This window comes from Podarcis vaucheri, assembly GCF_965113315.1.
Source record: "Podarcis vaucheri genome assembly, chromosome: 9".
NCBI lineage: Eukaryota > Metazoa > Chordata > Lepidosauria > Squamata > Lacertidae > Podarcis > Podarcis vaucheri.
This window is the reverse complement of record NC_138767.1, coordinates 77,008,272-77,033,854: the sequence shown is the minus strand read 5'-3', so window position 1 is coordinate 77,033,854 and position 25,583 is coordinate 77,008,272. Positions and strand designations below refer to the sequence as shown.

At 49.8% G+C, this 25,583-nt stretch overlaps 1 protein-coding gene across 9 annotated transcripts in view; it reads left to right on the top strand.

The window, feature by feature from the left end:
- Window positions 1–25,583, top strand: part of CSK (C-terminal Src kinase) — a 71,513-nt gene that overhangs the window by 38,618 nt on the left and 7,312 nt on the right. For 8 of the 9 annotated variants that reach the window (XM_082237437.1, XM_082237438.1, XM_082237433.1 and 5 more), the window contains exons 2-10: window positions 6,253–6,330; window positions 8,192–8,305; window positions 10,300–10,412; window positions 13,130–13,349; window positions 18,148–18,241; window positions 18,481–18,546; window positions 21,846–21,945; window positions 23,771–23,861; window positions 25,319–25,392. In XM_082237437.1, the coding sequence (XP_082093563.1) occupies window positions 6,316–6,330; window positions 8,192–8,305; window positions 10,300–10,412; window positions 13,130–13,349; window positions 18,148–18,241; window positions 18,481–18,546; window positions 21,846–21,945; window positions 23,771–23,861; window positions 25,319–25,392 (887 nt within the window). In that variant the 5' untranslated portion in view covers window positions 6,253–6,315. Of the gene's footprint in view, window positions 1–4,414; window positions 4,538–6,252; window positions 6,331–8,191; window positions 8,306–10,299; window positions 10,413–13,129; window positions 13,350–18,147; window positions 18,242–18,480; window positions 18,547–21,845; window positions 21,946–23,770; window positions 23,862–25,318; window positions 25,393–25,583 lie in introns of those variants that run through there. The other variant, XM_082237434.1, reaches the window with a different exon arrangement.

Sequence of the window (25,583 nt, the reverse complement as noted above, 5' to 3'; positions counted from 1 at the left end):
GGGGGTGACCTGGGAAGAACCCCAAGTGCTGTGCAGAGAGGCTCAGAGAGCTGCATTCTGCCCTTGGGCCTGAGGTTCCCCAAGCCTGCTCTCGTGGTACAAGGCAAAGAGAGCCAACAACACAGACATCCTCCTGCCTCCTCATTCCAGAGGACTTTGGGGAGGGATTGTTCAGGTAGATGGGGGGGGGGGAGGTTGGGGGGAGAATGGAAAGTTAAAACTTGCTTTTGACTAAGTGCCCCTTTTCCAAAGCACAAAGCGGATCTGGGCTCTGTGTTCACCCTACAGTTCAATCTGCATCATACCACTTTGAACAGTCATCGCTGCTTCTTCTTCCAGGGAATCCTGGAAACAGTAGTCTGAAAAGGGTGCTGAGAGTTGCTGGGAGACCCCTCTGGCTCACCCAGAGCTGCAATTCCCAGAGTTCTCTGGGGAGGGGGATTGGAGGTTGAACCCCTCTGAGAAGTTTCTTTGTGAGCGGAGGCCTCCTAACAACTCTTTGGCGGAAGCCAAAGTGGTTTTAAATGGGCAGGGTGGAGTTCAACGTGCCACTAAGTAGGTATGGGGGCAAAAATGAGGCCTTTGCACAGCAGGCCTCCCCTCTCCCCTCCTTATGCTTTGCACCTTATCCTTTTCCATAGGTTCCCCTACCTCTCCGGAGCAAGGGGCTGTGTAAGGGAGGAGAGAGTGGGCACGTGCCCTTGTGTGAATAGACCTCATTCCACACATGCAGCAGCCTAGCTGAATCCCACCCAAAGTGTGGATGAGGCCTCAGTGTGAAGAGATCCATCAAACAGGTTTTTTTCTTGGCCAGTAATAGTACCACTCTATTCCGCCTTGGTCAGACCCCTCCTGGAACACTGTGTCCAGTTCTGGGCGCCACAATTTAAGGAGGATGTTGACAAGCTGGAACATGTGCAGACAAGGGTAAGAAAGATGATCAGGGTAGTGGAAACCAAGGATTATGAGGAACAGTTGAGGGAGCTGAGTATGTTTAGCCTGGAGAAGAGGAGGCTGAGAGTAGATACAATAGCCATCTTCAGATGTCTCAAGGACTATCCCATGGAAGATGGAGCAAGTTTGTTTTCTGCTGCTGCTGCTGACTAAACATCAGGAAGAACTTTCTGATAGTAAGAGCTGATTGGCAGCGGAACAGTTGAGGTTGTGGGCTCTCCTTCCTTGGAGGATTTTAAGCAGAGGTTGGATGGCCCTCTGTCACGGATGCTTCAGTTGAGATTCCTGCAACCCTTGGGATCCCTTCCAACTCTACGATTCTGTGACTGCCCCCTGGAGCAAGTGCTTCTCTCCTGCACAAATCCTGGGCACCGGCCAGCGCTCAGCCGGTCTTCCCTCATCACCTACCTACGCCTTTCTCCATCTCAGAAGGAGATGGAGGGGAGTGAGAAGGTCTCTTGTCTGATGGACGCCTCTTGCCAGTGATCTCATCCTTCCGCATGGCTCAAGGCGGTTCAGACAAAGTGGGGTTTGTTCGGAGGAGCCTGTAACCCAGCTGGTGGGTCTGTCAAGTCCAGCTGGCCTGCCTCTGCTGCTCACTTCCCCTTGCGAAGGCTGAGTTTTAAGGGCCTCCCAGTTAATCATGTCTGGGTGTTACCTTTGTGGACCGAATCCTAGTACTATTAGCATGTCCAGTCTCCAAACCTAGATCCTTGCATTGCGTGCAAAGTGTGTGTGTTGGGGGGGGGGGGTAGAATTAGCAGGTTTGGGTTTTTTGCAGAAATAAAGAAGAATATTTAAGAGGGAATATTCCCCCCCCCCAAAAAAAGATAAAGCAGCCCAATTAATTTTCTCAGTTAGCATGGAATGGTGCCAGATGGTTTTTTGGGGTAGCGAAGGGCAGGAAAGAATGGAAGAGGGAGGATATTCAGGGAAAAGGCGTGGTCTGCTTGAATCCCGAACAGGAGCACCCCACACGACAACATTTTGTTGCAGGTACCACTTGTTGTATGTATAGATCTTAAGTGAGGATTTCCTGCTGAGCACATGCAACCTGGACATCAGCAATAGACGGAACAATTGAGTGGAGTTTGTGGCTTTTGGTAACTTCTAACCCTGATGGTTACGTTCCATTTCCACTGTCAGAGGCAGTACAGTGCTACCTCGGGTTAAGAACTTAATTCGTTTCGGAGGTCCGTTCTTAACCTGAAACTGTTCTTAACCTGAAGCACCACTTTAGCTAATGGGGCCTCCTGCTGCTGCCGTGCTGCCGGAGCACAATTTCTGTTCTCATCCTGAAACAAAGTTTTTAACCCAAGGTACTATTTCTGGGTTAGCGGAGTCTGTAACCTGAAGCGTATGTAACCCAAGGTACCACTGTAAATGCTTCTGAATACGAGCTTCTGGGTATCACAAAGGGACAGAGTGCTGTTGCCCCCAGGCCCTGCATGCGGCCTTCCAATAGATGCTTCTGGTTGGCCACTGTGAGAACAGGGTACTGGACTGGACTGGATGGGCCGGATCCAGCAGTTGCTTTACATTAGCATGCCACTGGCCAGGTCTATAGAAACCAGCATAAAAATAAGGTTAGTGGCAGTTTAGGCTTCTTCCTGCTGGCAGGCGGTGTGACTTGATGGCCCATGAGGTCCCTCTTAATCCTCTGCCAGCCTGCATTGGTGCCTACTTGTGAAGCTCAGTCTGGCAGGTGGCAGACAGAAAGGCATCCTGGTCCACACAATGGTTGCCCCGGAGTCCTAGCTGCTGATGTAGTACAGCTGCTGAGAATCTCCCTCTGGACGTCTTGCGGTCTGCCTTGTCCTACCGAGGGCTGCTGCTCCTTCCTTGCAGGCATCTTTGCCAGCCTGCCTCTGGGCACCGTCTTCAGCCCTTGGGCAAGTGTGCCGCCACACAGCTGTCAAAGCAGATGCATTGGAGCACTGGCTGCTATGAATAACAGCTGCTGGTCTTGAGGGGGGCTTCCCTTGGAGATTGGAACAGCGAGATCCTAAATATAGCAGGCGCTGCAACAAACAGGTGTGTGGCCCGGGGGGGGGGAGATTTCTCACATGCAGCTGTAGAGCAGGAGAGGAAAGGCAAGCTGACTTCTAGATTTGGCAGGACAAAAGAGGGGGTGGCCAGGGTTGAGCACCCTAACTTTATCAAACCACCAAGGACCTGCAAGGCTTGGAGCAGGTTTCCCAGGACTCACAGCCAAGATGAGATGACTCTTGCAGTCCCTTCGAACTCTACAGTTCTGTGATTCGGTGACTTGTCACCTTTTGGGGGGTGGCAAATGAAAGGGGCTTCCGTTTTAGTTGATTAAAAATCTAACTGGTTAACTGAGTAAGCACCTCAGGCTTAGGCAAAACGCAGTGCAGGAAAGATACAGGGCTCAGAGGAAAACAAGAAAGTGTTTGTGAGCGTCTTGAGCATCTAATTCGGACTGTTTTGGATTCCAGGTCCCATCAGCTGCAGCCAGCATGGCCAATGATCATTAGTTGCAATTGCACCTTAAAGCAAAGGGTTTGCCCCTGAAAATGCTTACCTGTGAGGAATGTGCGAAGGACTTGTAGGAGCTCCTGCCGCAGGTGCGCAATAAGGGTGCTGAGCAACTGGGGAAATACTTTGCAATGGGAGGCCACCAGGCTCTGAATTTTACTAATAAATATGATGAGCACATTTTTATTTTGACAAATGTTATGGACTTCATATTTGAGCCGTCTCCTTCAAGGTATCGGGAAGTTTTCAATCCTTGATGTACAGTTGTGCTTTTATACTATGTTGGAAGCAGCTTAGAGTGACTGGGCCATAAACAGCCCTTTTTTTGCCATCAGACAGGGTATGTTTTCCTGTGTTTTTAATAGCATGCTGCGGTCGTGGTGCTTTACAAGCGTGGAGCACATCCTCGCGAAGGAAAGAGGACGACACACCTTTTAGAAAAGAATAGAGCTATTCCAAAGCTTTCACTTGAAACTCTTTTGCTGATTTCAGCTGGAAGGTGGAAATTACTTCAATTTTGTGTGGGAGGCAAACAAATTAAAACTTCGAAGAAAGGAAGGCTGTTGAGTAAAGGGTTTATGGGTTGTTTTTTGTTTAAAGCACTTTATTTTAACCCAAATGTGGCTGACTCCAACTCCTACCAGCCCCAGCTAGCAAGGCTAGTGGATGCGGAGAAGCTCTTTTGCAGCAACTCTGCGGGGGTTTCAGCTCCCCCCCCCCCCGCTTTAGACAACTGAAGGGGCCAAATGCTCAGAGAGTGAATGTGATGATGGAGCAATGCATAAATTTTTTAAAAGCCCATCAGCTTGCATCATTTCAAGTGCTGTGAGCAACTTGGATAACAAAATTACATAAAGCTGGGCAGCTGCAGCTTCCAGAATATTTAGGGATTCTGTGACTTTGGGTTAGGATACAGAATGGGAGAGCAATTCAATTTATTTCACACTTCTAGGTGACATTTCTGTGCTGGGCACTTGTGGTTTTTTTCTGCACTTTGACTTGAATGCATCGTAGGCTGGATTTCAAGTTCAGGGACATTTCTGAAGGTTCTTTGGCAAGAAGAAAAGGAAAGGTGGCTCTCAAGGTATGTGGGCCATTTGTGCAAACCCAGCCTCACACTTCAAAGCAGAGGTGGGCACCCTGTAGCCCTCCAGGGGCAGGTGAATTCCAATTTCCCATCCTCCCTGGCCACTGGCTGTGCTGGCTGAGGTTGAGAGGAGATGGAGCTCAGCTGCCTTTGAAGGTCCAGAGCTTATTGCCTCCCTTGCTTTTGGAGCAAAAGACGGGTTTGCGGGTCCGGGTTTGCGGGTCCTCGCCCCTTTTTGCAGACTGATAATTCGCACCTCCTTAGAGATCCCCCCCCCAACAGTGCTCTCCCCTCGCTCACTATTCTTGACAAGCTTTCCCCTCACAATCAGTGCTGTTCTAATGGATCCTCGGCATTTTCTGAAGATGGTCATCTGCCAAACCTCTCTGGGCGCTGTAGAACTAACCGTATGTCAAGGGGCACCAGTCACTGAGACAAGGAGGGAGACACCCTGAAAGATTTGGAGTTTTGTCTTTCTCTCTTTAAGTAAATTGCAGGTCCTGGGTCTACCCTGTGGGGTGTGAGGAATGGCTGAAGAAAAGAGCCAAAATGGGGCAACTACTTGCACTGATCTGTCCCCATGAGCCTCTCCTGGGGTTCAAGGGGCAGGTAAAACCTTTCCCACTGCAGAGAGCCTGTAGCTTCATCTAGCTTGGCTGTTCAGCTGGGAAAAGAGCTTTGTATTTATATGTGTTCTGTAGCAGCAAGAGCTATTTAGTTTTAAAGTTGTTTTTAATTGTTTTTAATGGTGTAACCTGCCCTGGGTAAAGCGCAGGTAATAAATGATATGATGTGATGTGACATTGCTAGTTTCAGTGTTACAGAGCTTCATTGCTCGTGTAACATCAATTGTTTTGAGTGATTGATAAATATTCAAGGGGAGAGTGAGGTCTCTGACTCCTTGCCACGAAGGCGACGCAGTACCTCCACTGCAACGCTCTTGAATTCCAAGATAGGAGAGCTGCTTTTGTGCTTGGATCCAGACTTCTTACCTTTGGGGTACCTGGCCGGCCGCTGTGAGACTAGATGGGCCACTGGCCGGATCCAGGCGTCTCTTCTTAGTTCTTGTGAGGGGTGTGGCTTGATTTTGCTTGAGGAGGGATTTGAAGTCCGGATGTCTGACACACACGCAGACTGTCAGGAGACTTCTATATCACAACCACAAATGATAAGATGCCAAACCCAATTTCAAGTGCTGGCAATGACTTTTTAAAGCCCTAGACTTTTTGGAACCAGGTTATTTGAAGGACTTTAAACCCACCTGAACCTGCCCTGGGCTTTAAGAATGGCTGTCGAGATCCATCACACTGGCAGGGACAGGAGACAGGGCCCTTTTGATGGTGGCTCCATACCTGTGGAATTTGCTTTCCTAGGGAGGTACATAGGAATTTTACTTTACTGGCCTTAAAATGAACCCTGAAAACTTGTTTTGTGTTGAGCGCTGCTTTTTTATGTGTGATGTTCTGCATTGTTTCAAACCACTGCTGTTTTGATGTCACAATGTTTTTAGTATTCTGTGGAGAGAGAAAGATGATATGAATGAGAGAATGATGCTGGAGGGGGAAAGAGCTGTCCTGGTTTCCCAGCTTCCATGGGTCTCTCTCCTCTCATTCTCCTTTGTGAGAGAAGGTGGTGGTGCATGTCTGTGCGCATGAATGCTCTCTGCTCACAGGAAGTGGAGCGTGACTTCAGGTTTCTTCTTTCTTGCCCAGGTCTCATGGTACCAAGTGACGTGTCCTTCTTGTGAGATCCAGTCCCCAGAACCCCCTGAGAAAATGTCAGGAATGCAGGTAAGGCGGGAAAAGGCTCTCCATATAGAATCATAGACTCATCGATTTTAGGAGAAGTTGTTCTGTTATTACAACTGTTGCTGTTAGAAGTCTCCCAGAACAAGTTACAATGAGTCATAGCGAATGCTAGTCCTACTCAGAGCAGGCCCATTGACATGAATGAACTGGAGGTAGCCACATTCATTAATTTCAACGAGTCTGCTCTGAGTAGCAGTAGCTTTGGCTGTGTGTTTGAAAATGACACCGAGGAGGAGATGGGCGCACAAGGTCTGGGGCCCCCACCCCAAAGCAGCATCTCTGGTTAAGGGGTTAGGTCACAAGGGATGGGGAGATGTTCTCTGCTTGAGACTCTGGGCAGCTGCTGCCGGTCAAAGTCAACAGCACTGGACCAGTTGCACCAATGCTCTGAGGAAACAAGGCAGCTTCCTGGTGCTTAAGAGTCGCCCCCCCCCATCTTTTACATGGGGACTGTATTGGGACAAGTGAATAGTGGGGGACCGGGGCAAGATTTCAAAGTACAAAAGTGGGTGGGCTTGTGATCCATTCCTGGAATAATTACTGGGGTGTCACAGTACACCAGCGAGCGATCTCCCCTTCCCACCCAGAAAGCTCATTTTTAAAAAAGTTTTCAAGCCCTGCGGATCCGTGTGGTTTCCTTGATCTCAAATAACAATTTCTCAGTAGAGCTTCCCAGGCACTCAGCAGGGCAAATGCTGTGAGATTTGCTAGCACCCCTCTAAGTAAGGAATCAAACCATTGGGTGTATTTGTAATAAGCACGATTTTGGGGAGCACTCAGACGCTGGTCTGCTCCGCTAGAGAACCGGGGCGGGGTGTGCGCACCTCTTGGTTTCAGTGCTGTGCAAAGGGGGGAGCACTTGCACTCTTCCTCCCCACCCCCTTCTCTGGCTGAGAGGTTCTGAATTTTGCACAACATCCTGAATCTACAGAAGTCTTCAGATTTTGCAGATGCATCGTTTTTGAGAGCAGGGCGTGTGGCTTCTTGAACGTGGCGTGTGCAAGAGCCCAAAGGTGTAACTTCCCTGCCCTCTCTGCCATCCCTAACGTGAATCTGGGCTGCAACATTTAATTAGCTGGGTAGGTGGGAAGGGGTGCCTTCCAGAGGCTGGTATGTTGCTGCTTTGGGTGGATGAGGTGGGGTCGTTGCCAAAGTTCAAGGACACATTTCAGTTGGCCCAAAGCCCAGCAGTCGGAGGTGCAGGGAATTGTAGTCTGACAGTAGGGGGCCCCTGGATCTCCAACCTGGTATTTTTTTCCCTTAAAAAAAAAAGCAAGCATGTTTTCCATTCAAAACTATCCTTTCAATCCTTTTGCAGCTATGTTTCAGAAAAAAAAGACAATCAAAACTCATTTGATTTTAATAGACTCGGATTTCTTTTACCAGGCGATAGCTGTGCTCTGAAGTCCTCCTCTTCTCCTAATTCCCTGGTCTCTTAGGTTCCCCCCCTCAGTCCTCCAAAAGAGAATTAGATGACCAGTGTCTGTCTGTCAATCAGATTTGTTTCTCAGAAACAATTGTACATAATCACAAAGGCCAAATTCACAGCATGCCTTTAAACCACCACAATATCACATTAAACAGTCAAAAGCATTCAAATGATTATGGGACCTGTAGTTTGGCAAGGTTGCCTCTTCCCTTTCTCAGAGCTACAATTCCCAGAAATCTCTGTGAAGATGGATCGATAGTTAGACTTCTCTGGGATGCTTTATTTGATATTCCTGCGTTGCAGGGGGTTGGACTAGATGGCCTTTGGGGTCCCTCCTTCCAGCTCTACGATTCTGTGGTTCTGTGAAGTGCCAAGACCCTGTTGAGTCAGCCGTGTCCCTCTTCTCTCCCACAGGCCGTCTGGCCATCTGGTACGGAATGTATTGCTAAGTACAACTTCCATGGCACGGCGGATCAGGACCTCCCGTTCAGCAAAGGGGATGTCCTCACCATTATCTCTGTCACCAAGGTAACCCACCCGTCTCGGGTACCAGGGAGAAATCAGAAGTTGGGGGAGTGGGGGGGGGCTCATTTTTCTCGCCCATCAGCAAAGCTGGCTAGTTCCTTTATTGGAGGCAGTAGACCTCTGAAAATGGGTTGCTGGGAATCACAAGCGGGGAGAGTTGCTGTTGCTCTAGGGCAAGAGTCGGCAAGGTTTACCTCGCCTGGGCCAGTTCACTCCAGCAGAGATCCCTCCGTGGGCTGGGTTGCGCTTGCCCATGGGAGCCTGCGATTACCAGCATCTGCGCCTACGCAGATGCGATTTCCGGCATCATGTTTCGGGAAGCTTTTAATGTTTGATGTATTATAGTATTTTAATATTCTTTTGGAAGCCGCCCAGAGTGGCCAGGGAAGCCCAGCCAGATGGGTGGGGTATAAATAAATTGTTGTTGTTGTTGTTGTTGTTATTATTATTATTATTATTATTATTATTATTATTATTATTATTATTATCATGTGATTTCCGACGCTGCGGAAGTGAGTCCCTGCGCCGCGCCAGTTTAGCACAGTGCGCGGGGACTCACTGAGTGGGCAGCTCGTGGGCCAGTAAACAATGCCCGTGGGCCGCTTGTGGCCCATGGGCCTTAGGTTGCCGACCCCTGCTCTCGGGTCCTGCTTGTGGGCTCCCCCTTGGGGCTTGGCCACCGTGGCAACAGAATTCTGGACTGGATGGGCCCCTTCTAAGGATGAGGCAGAGGAAAGCCCAAATGGAAAGTCTTTGACCGAAAGCAGCATTTGGCGACCCACTAGCAATAAAACTTAGGCTTGGGCGATGCATCAATACATCCACCCAGGATTGGTTTGAGGGCCAGAGCATGATGGAGCAGTATATCGCAGGTGAAGCTGCTGCTGCTCCTGACTCACTGTGCTCTGGTCCTCAAACCGAGGGAGGAATGAGCCACAAGGCGCCAAGGCCAATATAGCTTGTTCCTCCCTCTGCTTTTCAACCTTGCAATGTATCGCTATATCACGGTGTTTGGCTGGTGATACATCACGTTGTTGAAAAACTGATATCGCCCCTCCCTATTTATGGGCACTAGGAATTGCTTCCAGTGTCGGAGGCAATATGTCTCTGAATGCCAGTGGCCGGGGAATCACAGGTGGAGAGCGTTGCTGCCCTCATATCTTGCTTGTGGGCTTCTCACACGTGTCTGGTTGGACCCTGTCACAACCAGATCCTGGACGGAGATGGAGGTATTTGTTTGGCTCCAAGAGAGCTCTTCACATGATGCTAATGTGCTACTATCCGCAAGATCCAGGCATTTCCTTCTGCGGCTGTGATCTTCCTTCCCTCTCTAGCGACCTGAAAAGGGACAGGGAAAGCAATATGATTTAATTGATGTGAGCGTTATTTAAAGTTCTCCAAGAGTAAGCCACTTGGTCAAGTCCCTGGGAGAGGATTTGCAGACTCAGCCACTGTATTTGTGAGAAGAGGCTAAACATTGGCAGAGTGTCGAGCTGCCTGGTGGCTGTGAATTTCGAGAGGACACAGAGCGGGACATAAACCCCATCAGGGGCAGAAGCTGAGACTGTAAATCATCCGTTATAGCCCACGATGGAGGAAAGAGATTCTGTATGTTTACATACTGTGCAATTTCCACAAGTGCAGCACAAAAACAGCACTGATTTCTGGTCATAGATTTTTATATGGTTTTAATTGTATTATGTATAAGTCGTCGTCTTCTTTTAAATGAACAACAGCATATAGATATATTCAGTGCCTTTTTCTGGAGGTGCTCAAGGATACATAGTACCGGCACCTTTATTTCCTAGAAGAAAAGCGCTGGATGTATTCATTGCGTGCATCCATCTGAGGAGACGATGGAGGAGTCCACCTTTGGGGGTGTTGGAAAGTCGCTAGGATTGCTGGGATTGCTGCTTTTCAGGGGGTTGGTCTAGATGACCTTTGGCGGTCCCTGCCAACTCCATGATTCTACACTCACAATTGCTTTCCCTTGCCAGGATCCCAACTGGTACAAAGCGAAGAACAAAGTGGGCCGCGAGGGGATCATCCCGGCCAACTACGTGCAGAAGCGGGAAGGGGTGAAAGCCGGAACCAAGCTCAGCCTGATGCCGTGAGTCTGGGCAGACGGGAGACGCCTGCTGAGCCGAGCTTTGTGCACAGCTCTGGGAGGAGGGCATGGGCAGGCGGCTGGATCAGCCTTTCCCAACCCGATGCCCTCCAGCTGTTGTGGACTCCCAGCTCCCATCAGTCCCATCAGCGTCATGGGAGTTGTAATCTAGCAACATCTTGAGAGCACCAGGATATTTGGGGAGGGGGGGTTCTAGACTGGGGCATCTGGCCTCAATTGGGACTCCAATTCCCACCAGCTCCAGCCAGTGTGGCCAGTAGACAGGCATCACGGGAGCTGCAGTCCAGGAGGGCGCCCGGTTGGAGAGGCCTGGCCTAGATGAACACAAGGGCCTTTGGGGAAAGGTGTGCCAGCCAGCACCCATTCAGTACATGCAGATTCCTCTCCCTTCCCTATTCTCCTCTCAGCTGCTTTGCAAGTTAGGCTGTGCTGAGAAAAGCCCACCCAGAGGGCGGCATGACTTGAGTGGGCGTCTGAATGCAGATATACTAGTATAGTTCTCTGTCTCAGTCTGTGACGCCGCGCCGACCCTTAGCTCCCCTCAGTAAGCACCCCCACACTTCCTGCCTCTTTCGCCCATGCTCCCCATAGCTCAGGTTCGATCCTCAGCAGCCTCTCCAGGTGGGGCTGGAGGAGAATGCTGCCTGAAACTCTGCAGAGTTGCTGCCAGTCAGTGCAGGAGATCCTGCGCTAGATGGACTAGTGGTCTGTGCTTGCAGGAGAAGTGCCATGGCATGGGGGGTGCAGCCCTTAGGGTTGAGTTGTGCAGGCCATGTACACCCTCGAGGTCGACCACAGATCAGTGCATTCCGCGATAAGGGAAAGGCTGCCGTTTTCCAGGATTTCAATTAGCAGAACAGCGTATTCTTCAGAGGCCTGAGACCGGATCCTGCCTGTGGGCTTCCCCTTGGGCCATCTGTGGACTAGGTGGGCCTTTGGCCTGATCCAGTAGGGCTCTTCTTATGGAGGCCTCTTGTGATAGCAGAGCCTCCATGTCCAGGGACAGTCTATCCCTGAATACCAGATAAGGTGGAACAACATTTGGAGAATGCTTTCGCACTCGGGTCCTGCTTCTGGGTGGCTTCTGTGAGAACAGGATGCTGGGCTAGGTGAGCTAATGCTCTGATCCAGCAGGTGCTTTGCATGTTCTTACGACGCGCAAGACCTGATCCGTGACAAACGACAGGAAGACTCCCAGGGGTGCTGGCACACAACAGACCTGCTTCTTTCTCTGTGAAGGCTCTCTGTGCATGTGCAGAATCAGCAAGACGAAATTAATCCGTTCTGCGAGTCTCTTCGTCTAGCGGTTTTTTCGTCTTGCGAAGCAACCCTATTAGTGGCTTAGCGGATTAGCGCTATTAGCAGTTTAGCGGATTAGCGGCTATTAAAGGCTTAGCGGCTAAAAGGCTATTAGCGGCTTAGTGGCTTAGAAAAAGGGGGGAGCGAAAAAAAATCGGAACACTCGCAAGACGTTTTCGTCTTGTGAAGCAAGCCCATAGGGAAATTCGTCTAGCGAAGCAGCTCAAAAACGGAAAACCCTTTCGTCTAGCTGGTTTTCCGTCTTGCGAGGCATTTGTCTTGCGGGGAACCACTGTAGAACTATACAGATACAGATGTAGTTACAGATATGACAATGTATTAGCTTGGGGATCAATTCCTAGTTGTTGGAGGCTGTATGATGCAACCTTCCTTCCTTCAGTGTGGGCATTACAGACCAGAAGGCATTGCATCTTCCTAATGGTGCTAGCACAGTGGCCGGAACTTTGAGCCCTGAGAGCCAGTGGTTAGAGTGTAGGACTAGGACGTGGGAGAGACCAGGGTTCGAATCCCCCTGCTCAGCCATGAAGCTCACCTGGGCAAGCTTGGCCCAGTCGCTGCCTCTCAGCCTGACCTACATCACAGGGTGGTTGTGGGGATTCCAGCAGGGAGAAGAGCCATGCGCACCGCTTCAGCTCCTCGGAGAAGCAGGGATATAAATGCAATAAAGAAATAGTAAATATAAACAAACAAATAAACCTGGGCTGGGTGTACAAGTAAATCAACCGGCTTTAAATCTCTAGGCTGTCCCATGGAAGTGTTAGAAAAATGGCTGGCCATGATTCCTGTGTTGTTGGGCGGGGGTTGGGGTTAGACTGAGTGGCCCTTTGGGTCCCTTCCAGACCTACAGTGCTATGGTCCTGTGGTTACGAGGTCCAGCTCTGAGGGCCTTCTGGTGGTTCCCACACTGCGAGAAGCAAAGCTACCGGGAACCAGGCAGAGGGCCTTCTCGGTAGTGGCACCCGCCCTGTGGAACGCCCTCCCACCAGATAAACAACTACCTAACATTTAGAAGACATCTGAAGGCAGCTCTGTTTAGGGAAGCTTTTAATGTGTGACATTTTAATGTATTTTTAATCTTTGTTGGAAGCTGCCCAGAGTGGCTGGAGAAACCCAGCCAGATGGGCGGGGTACAAATAATAAATTATTACTACTACTACTATAATAATACTATAATAATAAATTATTATTATTATTATTATATTATTACTACTACTATAATAATACTATAATAATAAATTATTATTATTATTATTATTATTATTATTATTATTATTATTATTACTACTACTACTACTATGTGGGCTTCGTGGAGACTGCCGTGGTCACTCTTTCTTCCTTCCCTCTCCATCTCTCCTTCCCTCCTCCTCTCCCACCCCCAGCTGGTTCCATGGGAAGATCACGCGGGAGCAGGCAGAGAGACTCCTCTACCCTCCGGAGACGGGCCTCTTCCTGGTCCGCGAGAGCACCAACTACCCCGGGGACTACACGCTCTGCGTCAGCTGCGAGGGGAAGGTGGAGCACTACCGGATCATCTACTCCTCCAGCAAGCTCAGCATCGACGAGGAAGTCTACTTTGAGAACCTCATGCAGCTGGTGGAGGTGAGGCTTCAGCAAGGGGGCCACACTAGCAGGGCCAAGTTGGGCAGAGCTGCAGAATCGCTTTCCCGGTGCTGGCGTCCCTTTGGGACGGGGCAGCAGCGAGGTTCAGGCAGCAAACGCACCGGTGGAGCCAGTTCTGACCTGCCGCCTGCGTGCTTCAGCCCTGCCTCAGAGTGGCCTCGTGGGCCAGAGGGGGTTGCTGCCATTGTGATCATTTATTCAGCCATTATGCAAGCACGTCAAAGTGCACTGTGGTGGGAAGGTAAACGCTGTTTCCGTGCACTGCTCTGGTTTGCCAGAAGCGGCTTAGTCCTGCTGGCCACATGACCCGGAAGCTGTACACCAGCTCCCTCAGCCAATAAAACGAGATGAGTGCCGCAGCCCCAGAGTCATCTGCGACTGGACCTAATGGTCAGGGGTCCCTTTACCTTTACTACTGTAGTTATGCAGTGGCAGGGAACAAATCATACAGAATCTGTCATAAGGAGTAGACGGGAAGTCTGGTCGATAGAAAAAGACCTCTTTTGTTTTATGTTTTGAAGGTTATTAGTTGATGTATTAATTCTCTTCTTTTTGCTTTGGCGGTGATGAAAATTTTCTTTTTCTGTATGGTGTGTTAATGTGAGTAGTATCAATAAAATCTAAAAAATAATAATAATAAAATCAGGAGTGCTGTGCCCCTGAGCTGCCACCCTTTGTGCCAGTACTAGGGAGCTGGGCTGTTGCTAGATGCGTTGCCAGATCAGCGGGGGCCCCTGCCCTCCACCTAGGGTTGCTCAGCGGTCACAGCCTGCAAAGCTCAGACTTGTGGAGGGTTTCCTGTTTCTTGCAGAGGCAGGAAGATGCTCTGAGCAATTCCGAAAGTGCCCTACTTGCAGAGCAGGTGTGGGGCCCAGCCAGGGTGTGTGTGTGTGTGTGGAGACGACCATGTGCTTACTGGGATGGGGGGAAGAAACAGAGGAGTCAGCGGCCCTCCTTCCAAATAGGTGAGCCCATGTGAAATGCCTCTTCCCCCTCTCACACAACAGAGGAGGACACCCCCACTAGCTGCTCTCCTGGGGTAAGAATACTGCAGAACCCACAGAATGTAGGGCGGTGGGCCACTGTCGACCTCCTACTGCCCCCTTGTGGGGGGATGCCGCCACTGCAACCAGGCTAGATGTGCAACAGACCTTTGAAGATTATTATTATTATTATTATTATTATTATTATTATTATTATTATTACCCCGACCATCTGGTTGGGATACAGTGGTACCTCGGTTTAAGAACAGTCTGGTTTAAGAATGATTTGGTTTACAAACTCCGCAAAACCGGAAATAGTGTCTTGGTTTGAGAACTTTACCTCGGTCTAAGAATGGAATCCGAACGGTGGAAGGGCACCGGCGGCGGGAGGCCACATTAGGGAAAGCACACCTCGGTTTAAGAACAGTTTTGGTTTAAGAACGGACTTCCGGAATGGATTAAGTTCGTAAACCAAGGTACCACTGTGTGTGTGTGTGTGTGTGTGTGTGTGTGTGTGTGTGTGTGTATTCCATTCAGCCTCTCTCAAATAGAATAGACTTAATTATTTTTATTATCAGGGCCCATAGTTAGGGTAAAGCACGAGTAACATCAACTTTCAATAATAAAACTGCAGTACTGTAAGTTGTAATAAAGCAGAATATCAGTAGAATCAGCACAAAGGATGCTCAAGGCCGTGTGATGCCTGCTCTGCCTTTGCACGAAGTCAGTTGTTTCGTGTGGCAGGACCCAGACTCTGGAACTCACTGCCTCTTGAGATCAAGCAGGCGCCTTCCCTGGACTCTTTTTCGGCTCCTGCTGAAAACATTCTTGTTTAGCTGAGCCCACCCAGATGCTTAGAAATGCTGGTGTGAATTTTAATCTGTTTTCGTATTTTAACCTTTTGTATATTTAATTTCCCCCCATGATTTTCTTTTTTTAATCTTTTTGCAAAACTCTTTGAGGGTTTTGTTTTGTTTTACAATCAAGTGGTGTATAAATGTTAATAACTAAAAAGACCAAGAAGGCATCTTTCTTGAGCCCTCCATGGAAATGCTGGAGGAGAGTAACTCATGTCTCTTTCTGCACACAAAGCAATGCTCCTCTGCTGAGCTGCAGCCCCGTCTCAAAGGGATTCTGCCAGGCCTCAAAACTCCCAGCCCTCAAGGACCTGGAGAAGAGCCAGCGCCTACATCTTTTCATTATTATTATTATTATTATTATTATTATTATTATTATTATTATCATCATCATCATCCCACCGTTTCCCTAGACATGTGCTCAAGATGGTTTACAGATAAAATAGAATCAGCTAAAAACAGGGGCACCAATCATTAAAAAACAATAGAATTGAAACACTCTATCATATGATGTATTAAAACATTCCGATAACTATAATAAAAACATCACCGCACCAGCCTTTTCCAGACAAACAGTCAGTTCCCAAAAGCCTGTTGGAACAAGGAATTCTTCAGCTGATGTCAGAAGCACAGCAAGAAGGGAGCCAGTTTGGCTTCTCTAGGAGGGAGTTCCAAAGACAGAGATTCTACCCCAAACTCCTTCCCACCTTTGCCCAGCTTCCATGTTTTTGCCTTTGGGCTTCTCCTCTCTCTTATCTCCCCCCCCCTTTTCCTATCCCCCAAAACCTTGTGACGCCTCTCTGGAAGACTGACCTGTCCAGGGCTGCATTTGCTTCCGAGACTTCCAGCGCAAGAAATCTGGCCACAAGATTGCTTGCTGATTTTCTTGCATGCAGCTTGCAGAACTGTCCCTTTGGGAATGTGGTGGCTGCTGGAAAGTGGTGGTGGTGGGGCAAACAATGGTATGCTGCCAGTTCTAGTTTTACCACCCTCCTCTGCCTCCTGGGTGAGTTCTGCAAAAGCAGCACCGAAGCAAAGGGGGGGGGGGAAGGCAGCCAACAGGCAGGGACCGCTGACCAGGTGAGAAGGCAAGCAGAGGTAAGAAGAAGAAGAAGAAGAAGAAGAAGAAGAAGAAGAAGAAGAGTTTGGATTTGATATCCCGCCTTTCACTCCCTTTAAGGAGTCTCAAAGCGGCTAACATTCTCCTTTCCCTTCCTCCCCCACAACAAACACTCTGTGAGGTAAGTGGGGCTGAGAGACTTCACAGAAGTGTGACTGGCCCAAGGTCACCCAGCAGCTGCCTGTGGAGGAGCGGAGACGCGAACCCGGTTCACCAGATTACGAGACTACCGCTCTTAACCACTACACCACACTGGCTCCTAATAATAATAATAATATATAATAATAATTTATTATTTATACCCCGCCCATCTGGCTGGGTTTCCCCAGCCACTCTGGGCATCTTCCAACAGAACACTAAAATACGATAACCTATTAAACATTAAAAGCTTCCCTTAACAGGGCTGCCTTCAGAGGTCTTCTAAAAGTTTGGTAGTTATTTTTCTCTTTGACATCTGTTGGGAGGGCGTTCCACAGGGCGGGTGCCACTACCGAGAAGGCCCTCTGCCTGGTTCCCTGTAACTTGGCTTCTCACAGTGAGGGAACCGTCAAAAGGCCCTCAGCGCTTGACCTCAGTGTCCAGGCTGGACGATGGGGGTGGAGACGCTCCTTCAGGTTGGTGTTGCTGCTGCCCACTTGCCCTCAAGGGCCACCTTCCGCTGCTCCGGCAGTCATTTTCTGGGCCAGGAGTCACTCGACTCCGATGTGGCAGCTCTGCAGTTGTGAGAGGAGGTTGCACGAAGGGGCTGCAGCCGGGTGGTGGAACATGCGCTTTTCTTTTTTCTTTTTTGAATTTGCATTTTATTTATTTGTTAACATTCTTATATTACATCGGTAAGCGTTGTCATATTACATTACAGGACTTACTATAATATAATTTCCAACATGTATACATAAATTATAGACAAATTTTGTATAGCTAGAAAGATAATGAAACAAACAAACAAACAAAGATCAAAGAGAAAAAACAAAAACAATTCCCCCCCCCCAAATCATATACATACCAACACTCTAGACTTCCTGTCTTTCCTGTTGTATATTCCTTTTTTACAAATGAATGTACTCTTATTATTGTATATTTCTTTAGGTAAGGGTAAGCGTAAAGGTAAAGGGACCCCTGACCATTAGGTCCAGTTGTGGACAACTCTGGAATTGCGGTGCTCATCTCGCTTTATTGGGCGAGGGAGCCGGTGTACAGCTTTCGGGTCATGTGGCCAGCATGACTAAGCCACTTCTGGTGAACCAGAGCAGTGCACGAAAATGCCATTTACCTTCCCGCCGGAGCAGTACCTATTTATCTGCTTGCACTTTTGACGTGCTTTCAAACTGCTAGGTTGGCAGGAGCAGGGACTGAGCAACAGGAGTTCACCCCATCGTGGGGATTCGAACCGCCGACCTTCTGATCGGCAAGTCCTAGGCTCTGTGGTTTAACCCACAGCACCACCCGCATCCCTGTATATTTCTTTACATATTAATACATTCCTATACCAATATGTGCTCTTAGTCTTATTTTGGAGCATGTGCTTTTCAGAATGTCAGAGCGGCACTTTTCTGGGTTTCAGCAGTTCCGTTCACCGCGGCGAGTCCAACCCCGCCTCCTGGCGAGCATGCCAAGGGGGCCAGTACTCCTTTGCAGAGGTGCTCAGGGCTGGTGCTCAGTAAGGGCCTGGTGGATGCCCCATGAGAAGGCGTTCAGGGTGTCTTCGAGAAGCAGCACCCAAGCCAGCCTGCTCCTCTGGGTGGGAAAGGGGCATCCGGGTGCTGGACGCTGGTTTGATCTGACGTTCTCTTCCCCCTGTCCCCCCCTCCACTTGGCAGCACTACACCTCGGATCCTGACGGGCTCTGCACTCGCCTCATCAAGCCAAAGGTCATGGAGGGCACGGTGGCTGCTCAGGACGAGTTCTCACGCGGTGAGCATGGCGCCAGGATTGGGCAGACCCTTTGGTTGGGCTGGGCTCCTGTGGGAGTTGGCACACGGCTTATTTGTTTTTATTATTGGTTGTTAGCCGCCCTGAGCCTGGTCTTGGCTGGGGAGGGCGGGGTATAAATAAATATTATTATTATTATTATTATTATTATTATTATTATTATTATTATTATTATTATTATTTTACTTCCTCTCCCTTTCTGTATCTCTGCCCTCTTCCAGGCGGGTGGTCCCTCAACATGAAGGACTTGAAACTGCTGCAGATCATTGGGAAAGGGGAGTTTGGAGGTGAGTCGGGCAGTGATGGCAAGTGATGGCGCAGGGAGATCTTTCTTCTCCTGCAGCTGGGGAAGTCAGGCCCCCCCACCCCCCATGGCTCTGTTAAGGGTCATGGTCAAAGTTAATGGATATCCCATGAAGCTGAATGCTCAAGGATTTGGGACAGATAAAGGACTTCTTTATGCAGCACGTAGTTAAACTACCAAACTCCCTTTTGCAGGAAACAGTGATGGCCAACAACCTACAGGTGGCTTTAAAAGATTAGGCAGATTTCATGGGGGAGAGGGCTATTGATGGCTGCTTGCCATGATGGCTGTGCTCTGCTTCTACGGCCAGAGCCAGCAATGCGCCTGGATACCAGTTGCTGGAAGCCACAGGGGAGAAGAGGGCTTGTGTTCGAATCCCACTTGCTGGTCTCCTGCAGGCATCTGGTTGGCCACTGTGAGAAGATGATGCTGGACTACATTGGCCATTGGCCTGATCCAGCCGGCTGTTCTCCTGAGCCAGGCTCAGCTAAGAACCTCGGAAGCTCATGAGGGTCCACTTCAGACGCAAAAGGTCCCCTGTTCAGTCCACACTAGCATCTCCAGGTCGGCAGGGCCCCTTGCTTCTAGTCAGGGTAAATACTCTTGCTAGAAGCTTGGCATGCCCTCACCGGTTCAGGAAGGCTCCTGTAGAAGAGTCCCGTACGCACAGAGACTTTGCGCTTGCCCGTTAGGGGAAATAGGAAGCCCCGAACATACCGTATTTTTCGCACTATAGGACACACTTTTTCCCCTCCAAAAATGAAGGGGAAATGTGTGTGCGTCCTATGGTGCGAATGCAGGCTTTCGCTGAAGCCTGGAGAGCGAGAGGGGTCGGTGCGCACCGACCCCTCTCGCTCTCCAGGCTTCAGGAGAGCCCCACCGCCAGCCCCACAAGCTCGGGGGACAGCGGGAGAGGCCTTTGCCGCTGTCCCCCGACTTGTCTAGAAGGCTGGCGGGGGGAGAAGCCTGCTCCTCCCCGTCGCCAGCCCCGCAAACTCGGGGGACAGCGGCAGGGGCGCAGCGCGCCTTTGCCGCTGTCCCCCGACTTGGCTAGAAGGCTGGCGGGGGGAGAAGCCTGCTCCTCCCCGTCGCCAGCCCCGCAAACTCGGGAGACAGCGGCAGGGGCGCGGCGCGCCTTTGCCGCTGTCCCCCGACTTGGCTAGAAGGCTGGCGGGGGGAGAAGCCTGTTCCTCCCCGTCGCCAGCCCCGCAAACTCGGGAGACAGCGGCAGGGGCGCGGCGCGCCTTTGCCGCTGTCCCCCGACTTGTCTAGAAGGCTGGCGGGGGGGGGAAAGCCTGGTTTTGCGGGAGGCGGGGGAATCCCCCCGCCTCCCAGGAAAGCCAGGAGAAGCCGTGCAGCCCTTTTAAAAGGCGCGTGGCTTCTGCCGGTTTTGCGGGAGGTGGGGGAATCCCCCCGCCTCCCAGGAAAGCCAGGAGAAGCCGTGCAGCCCTTTTAAAAGGCGCGTGGCTTCTGCCGGTTTTGCGGGAGGTGGGGGAATCCCCCCGCCTCCCAGGAAAGCCAGGAGAAGCCGTGCAGCCCTTTTAAAAGGCGTGCGGCTTCTGCCGGTTTTGCGGGAGGTGGGGGAATCCCCCCACCTCCCAGGAAAGCCAGGAGAAGCCGCAATCTCTTTAAAGGGTTTGCACAGCTTCTGCGGGCTTTTGGGAGAGGTGAGGGAATCCCCCCACCTCCCAGTAAAGCCAGGAAAGCCCTGTGCAGCCCCTCCGCCAAGGAGAGGCTGCACGGGGCTAAAGGGGAAGCCAAAACAGCGAGCGGGATCCATCCCGCTGGCTGCCTTGGCTTCCTCCATAGCTGCGCGCAACCCCTCTGCCAAGGAGAGGCTGCACGGGGCTATGGATTCTTTAGCTCCACGCAGCTGCACGGGGCTAGGGGAAGCCAAAACAGCGAGCGGGATCCATCCCGCTCACTGCCTTGGCTTGATCCATAGCTGCACACAACCCCTCGGGCAGGGAGAGGTTGTGTGCAGCCTGTACGCTGCTCTTTGGGGCTGCGGGGGGTAAAAAGATTTTTTTTCTTGAATTCCCCCCCTAAAAACTGGGTGCGCCCTATGGTCCGGTGCGCCCTATGGTGCGAAAAATACGGTATATAATTTAGATGTCCTTTTTATGTTGAGATCCGTAGAGCCACCATTGATCCTTTGCTGAAGAGGCTCGTCGAACTTTCAGACAAGTCTAAACTTAATTCTCTCCTCTTAGACAAAGATCACAAGACGACTTGGCTGGTAGCCAGATTCTGCGCCCAGATTTCTAGGCACAGATCATCCTCTAGAATAAAATACCTCACAAGGGAAATGCTGAAGTCGGCCTTTGGGGTGCCTCAGGGTCAATTTTTTTTTATGGTAGCCCACATCTCAGTTGTACGGGTGTACAGTGGTACCTCGGGTTACATACACTTCAGGTTACTGACTCCGCTAACCCAGAAATAGTACCTCGGGTTAAGAACTTTGCTTCAGGATGAGAACAGAAATCATGCTCTGGCGGTGCAGCGGCAGCAGGAGGCCCCATCAGCTAAAGTGGTGCTTCAGGTTAAGAACAGTGTCAGGTTAAGAACAGACCTCCGGAACGAATTAAGTACTTAACCCAAGGTACGACTGTATGTATATATCTCAATTTTAACTCATGAGCTATTGCTGCATTCTGCTCCGATTGTATATTTTATCTTTATGAACGCTGTTTTTATTGTGTTATGTTACGTGAGCTGGTCTTTGACCGTAATAAATTATCTATCTATCTAGTCAGGGTAAAACCACCTTGAGCCAAGGTGATTTGACTCTGTGTAAGGCACCCTTCCTATGTTCCTCCCTTAAGGGAAAGGGACCAGGCTGTGGACTGGTGTTCTCTCCCTGGAGATAAACTATGTGAGAGCCAATGGCCCTCCCCATCCTGTGGCTTCCAGCAACTGCTATTCAGAAGCATTTAGTACTTCGAGAGCACAGCATAGGCCAGGAACCACTGACAGCCTTCTCCTTCACCACAGATTTGTCCAATTCCCTTTTAAAGTCATCTAGGTTAGTGGCCATCCCTGTCTCATGTGGGAGGGAGTTCCACTGTTTAACTCGGTGCTGCGCGAAGAAGCCCTTTTATCTGCCCAAACCTCAGCTTCGGGTAGAAGAGAGGGTGGCTTAATGGCCTGAGCTGTGAACCTCCCCGGGGGCACCTGGCTGCTGTTCCCTGGAAGCAGGGTGCTGGGTTCAAGGGACCTTGACCTGTGCTCGTGTCTCCCAGCCCTGCGCCCCCCCCTTCAGATTGCCCTTCTTCTTTCCAGATGTGATGCTGGGCGACTACCATGGGAACAAAGTGGCCGTGAAGTGCATCAAGAACGACGCCACCGCCCAGGCCTTCCTGGCCGAGGCCTCGGTGATGACGTGAGTGCTGGTGGGGGGGGGGCGGGCGAGTCCAACAACATCTGCAGGGCGCCAGCTTGACACGGAGGTTTGCCCAAGGAAGTGAGATTGATAGCACTGAGGATGGAGACAAAAGCCCGTCAGTAGGTCCGCATGGGATTTCTCCCAGAGTAAGCACCCGGGTTGCTTAAGAGTTGGGAGAAGGGCGCTGGGCGCCATGACGGACTGGGCTTCAGGGCTCCAGTCTGACTTCCGCATGACTTAGACCCTGAACCGGGGCCACAGCTCAGCACCTGCTGTGCCTGCTGAAGATCCCAGGTTCAGTCCACGAACGCATCTCCAAGTAGAGATGGGAAAGACTCGCACCCGAAGCCCCCGAGGAACTGCCGCCAGGCCTTGTTGGGAGCTCTGAGCTAGCTGGACCAGGGGCCTAACTCTGGTCTAGGGCAGAATAATAATAATAATACAGTGGTGCCCCACAAGACGAATGCCTCGCAAGACGGAAAACCCGCTAGACGAAAGGGTTTTCCGTTTTTGAGCTGCTTCGCAAGACGAATTTCCCTATGGGCTTGCTTCGCAAGATGAAAACGTCTTGCGAGTGTTCCGATTTTTTTCCGCTCCCCCCCTTTTTATAAGCCGCTAAGCCGCTAATAGCCTTTTAGCCGCTAAGCCTTTAATAGCCGCTAAACCGCTAATAGCGCTAATCCGCTAATAGGGTTGCTACGCAAGACGAAAAAACCGCTAGACGAAGAGACTCGCGGAACGGATTATTTTTGTCTTGCGAGGCACCACTGTAGTAGTAGTAGTAATAATAATAATAATAATAATAATAATAATAATAATAATAATATATTATTTATATCCCGCCCATCTGGCTAGGTTTCCCCAGCCATTCTGGGCGGCTTCCAACAAAACACTAAAATACAACAACCTATTAAACATTAAAAGCTTCCCTAAACAGGGCTGCCTTCAGATGTCTTCTAAAAGTTTGCTAGTTATTTTTCTGTTTGACATCTGGTGGGAGGGCGTTCCGCAGGGCGGGTGCCACTGCTGAGAAGGCCCTGTGCCTGGTTCCCTGTAGCTTTGCTTCTCGCAGTGAGGGAACCGCCAGAAGGCCCTCAGAACTGGACCTCAGTGTCTGGGCTGAACGATGGGGGTGGAGATGCTCCTTCAGGTATACAGGACCGAGGCCGTTTAGGGCTTTAAGGGTCAACACCAACACTTTGAATTGTGCTCAGAAACGTACTGTCCTTCCTAACATTCTTCTGAGAGATGAGTGTAGGGAAGGCTCCTTGGGGTATCCACGGCCCCCCAACACTTGGGAACAGGATCCGCAAAGGCGTGGGGGCCACAGCCTCCCTTGGGCCCTTGGATGTCAGCAGTGTCCCTGCTGTGTCACCAGTCATTTATTTACTTATTAAATTTATATGTCGTACTTCATATGAGGATCTCGGGGCGTTTCACAACACAAAAATACATGATAAAAGCACAAAATAAATAGAACGAAACGAAACAACCCCCCCCCCCCACAAACACATTTAAAAGGCTGTTGGAATAACAATCGGCCAAAGGCCTGGTTGAAGAGGAACATTTTCACCTGGCGCCTTAAGGTGTGTAATGGAGGTGCCAGCCAAACTGCCCTGGGGAGAGCATTCCTCAGACGGTGGTGACTGGGCCAAGGCTAGTAAGCTTCATGTCTGAGTGGGGTGGGGTGGGGATTTGAACCCTGGTCTGAAGGGCTCCTAGACTGACACCCGTACAACTACACTGCACTGCCTCTGATACCTGCCAGTGGCCTGTGGATGACACCTTCTCTTCCCTCCCTCCCCGGCCAATCTCATTGCAGGCAGCTCCGGCACAGCAACCTGGTTCAGATGCTGGGGGTGATTGTGGAGGAGAAGGGCGGCCTCTACCTCGTCACAGAGTACATGGCAAAGGTAAGGGGCTGGTGCCCCCCTGGGGGCTTCCTGGTGCTGCTGGCCAGGGGTGCTCAAAAGGCTGAGCCCCACCCTACCAGGCAGTTTTCAGCAGCTGGGCAGGACCCATGGCCAGACCGTGGCCTGATCAAAGGGGGTGGGGGCACGACTGCTGTATAAAAACATGGTGAAGTGAATTTTTATTTTTTATTTTTTTAAATAATTTTTATTAGTTTTTCAACATATCATTTTCAACAGTAATTAAACATACTTTCATATCTTATACCATTTTTTTTACTTCCATCAATCACATCTGAAAATTTTCCAATCTATTCACTAAATATACATTTCTTACTTCCACAATTACATTTAATTCATAACTAATAGCTCTATTCTTTCTCTACTTTGCAATGCTTCATACATTTCCCCTTACAAAACTTCTTGTAGTCCTACTAGCGTAATTTGTTGATTACAGTTGCTCTTCAAATAGTTCGTATATTTCTTCCAATCTTCTGTAAATCTCTGGTCCCCCAGGTTTTGAGTCCTTCCTGTCATTTTGTCTAATGCTGCATAGTCCATTAATCTTGTCTGCCATTCTCCTTTCATCAGAATTTCTTATTGTTTCCATTTCTGGGCTGTCAATACTCTTGCCGCAATTGTTGCATATAAAAACAATTTAACATCTTGCCTATTAATATCTTCGCCGATAATACTGAGTGTGTAACAACTTTTAAAGGCTTTAGAGATTGCCCAACTCCTTAGCCAAAGACCACCCAAAAGTATCATACCAGGTCACAGAAAGAGGCTGTCTGCAACAGAAAGTTGAGAATGTGACTTGATTCCTGTATGTCAATATACCTGATTGTGTTTGCTAGTCTGGGCCATTCTTTTGAAACGGTTATATACCATAAAGGCCGACCCCATTCATACTCAGAAGATGATCTTTGTAACAGATACTTGCCATAACAGTTTTGCAGTGGGGTAGCCCATTCATTCCAAGAGGTTTGTCTGTTTACAGGATTGGAAAGGATTTGCAAGTGAAAAGAACTATTGGGAAGGGTTTCCCAAGATGCTTCCTTCTTCTACAAAGAAAATATCCAGGGCTATTAAGAAGGCCAAGATGGTTTTGGGATGGTTCTGTGTACTCAGATAAAGTGTCTTTTTTTCAGGGAATATTTCCTAATTTTGAAGGGTGAAGGATTGGGTTTTTGGGGGAGGGTCTCCTATGTATGCACCTTAAAATTTGTGTAGCAAAAGAGGCCTTGGTGACTAAGGAGAGGAGAGAGAGAGAGAGAGAGAGAGAGAGAGAGAGAGCGCGAGAGCGAGCGCTGGCTGGTGAGGCTAGAATGTGCCTTGCACGCCTCTGCTTAGCTGAAAGCTGACCAGACTTGTAATGGGCTGAGAGTTGCACTCCATACTTGACCCCCAACCCTGTTTGTGACATTAACCCTTCTCTTCCCACTTCTCTTTGTCTGCAGGGAAGTTTAGTCGATTACCTTCGCTCCCGAGGGAGGTCTGTGCTAGGGGGAGAATGTCTGCTGAAGTTCTCCTTGTAAGTATGGTGTGGGCGAGACAAGGCCACACACCCAACTGGCAGGATCTGTGCCTGCACAAAACAACAATCAGAACTTGTTTGTGTGTAGACAGATGGATCAATAGACAGAGACAGAGATGTTTGCAACAGCCACCAGCCATTGCAATTTGGGTGCCAAGTACAAACATATGCAAACATCACTAAGCAGA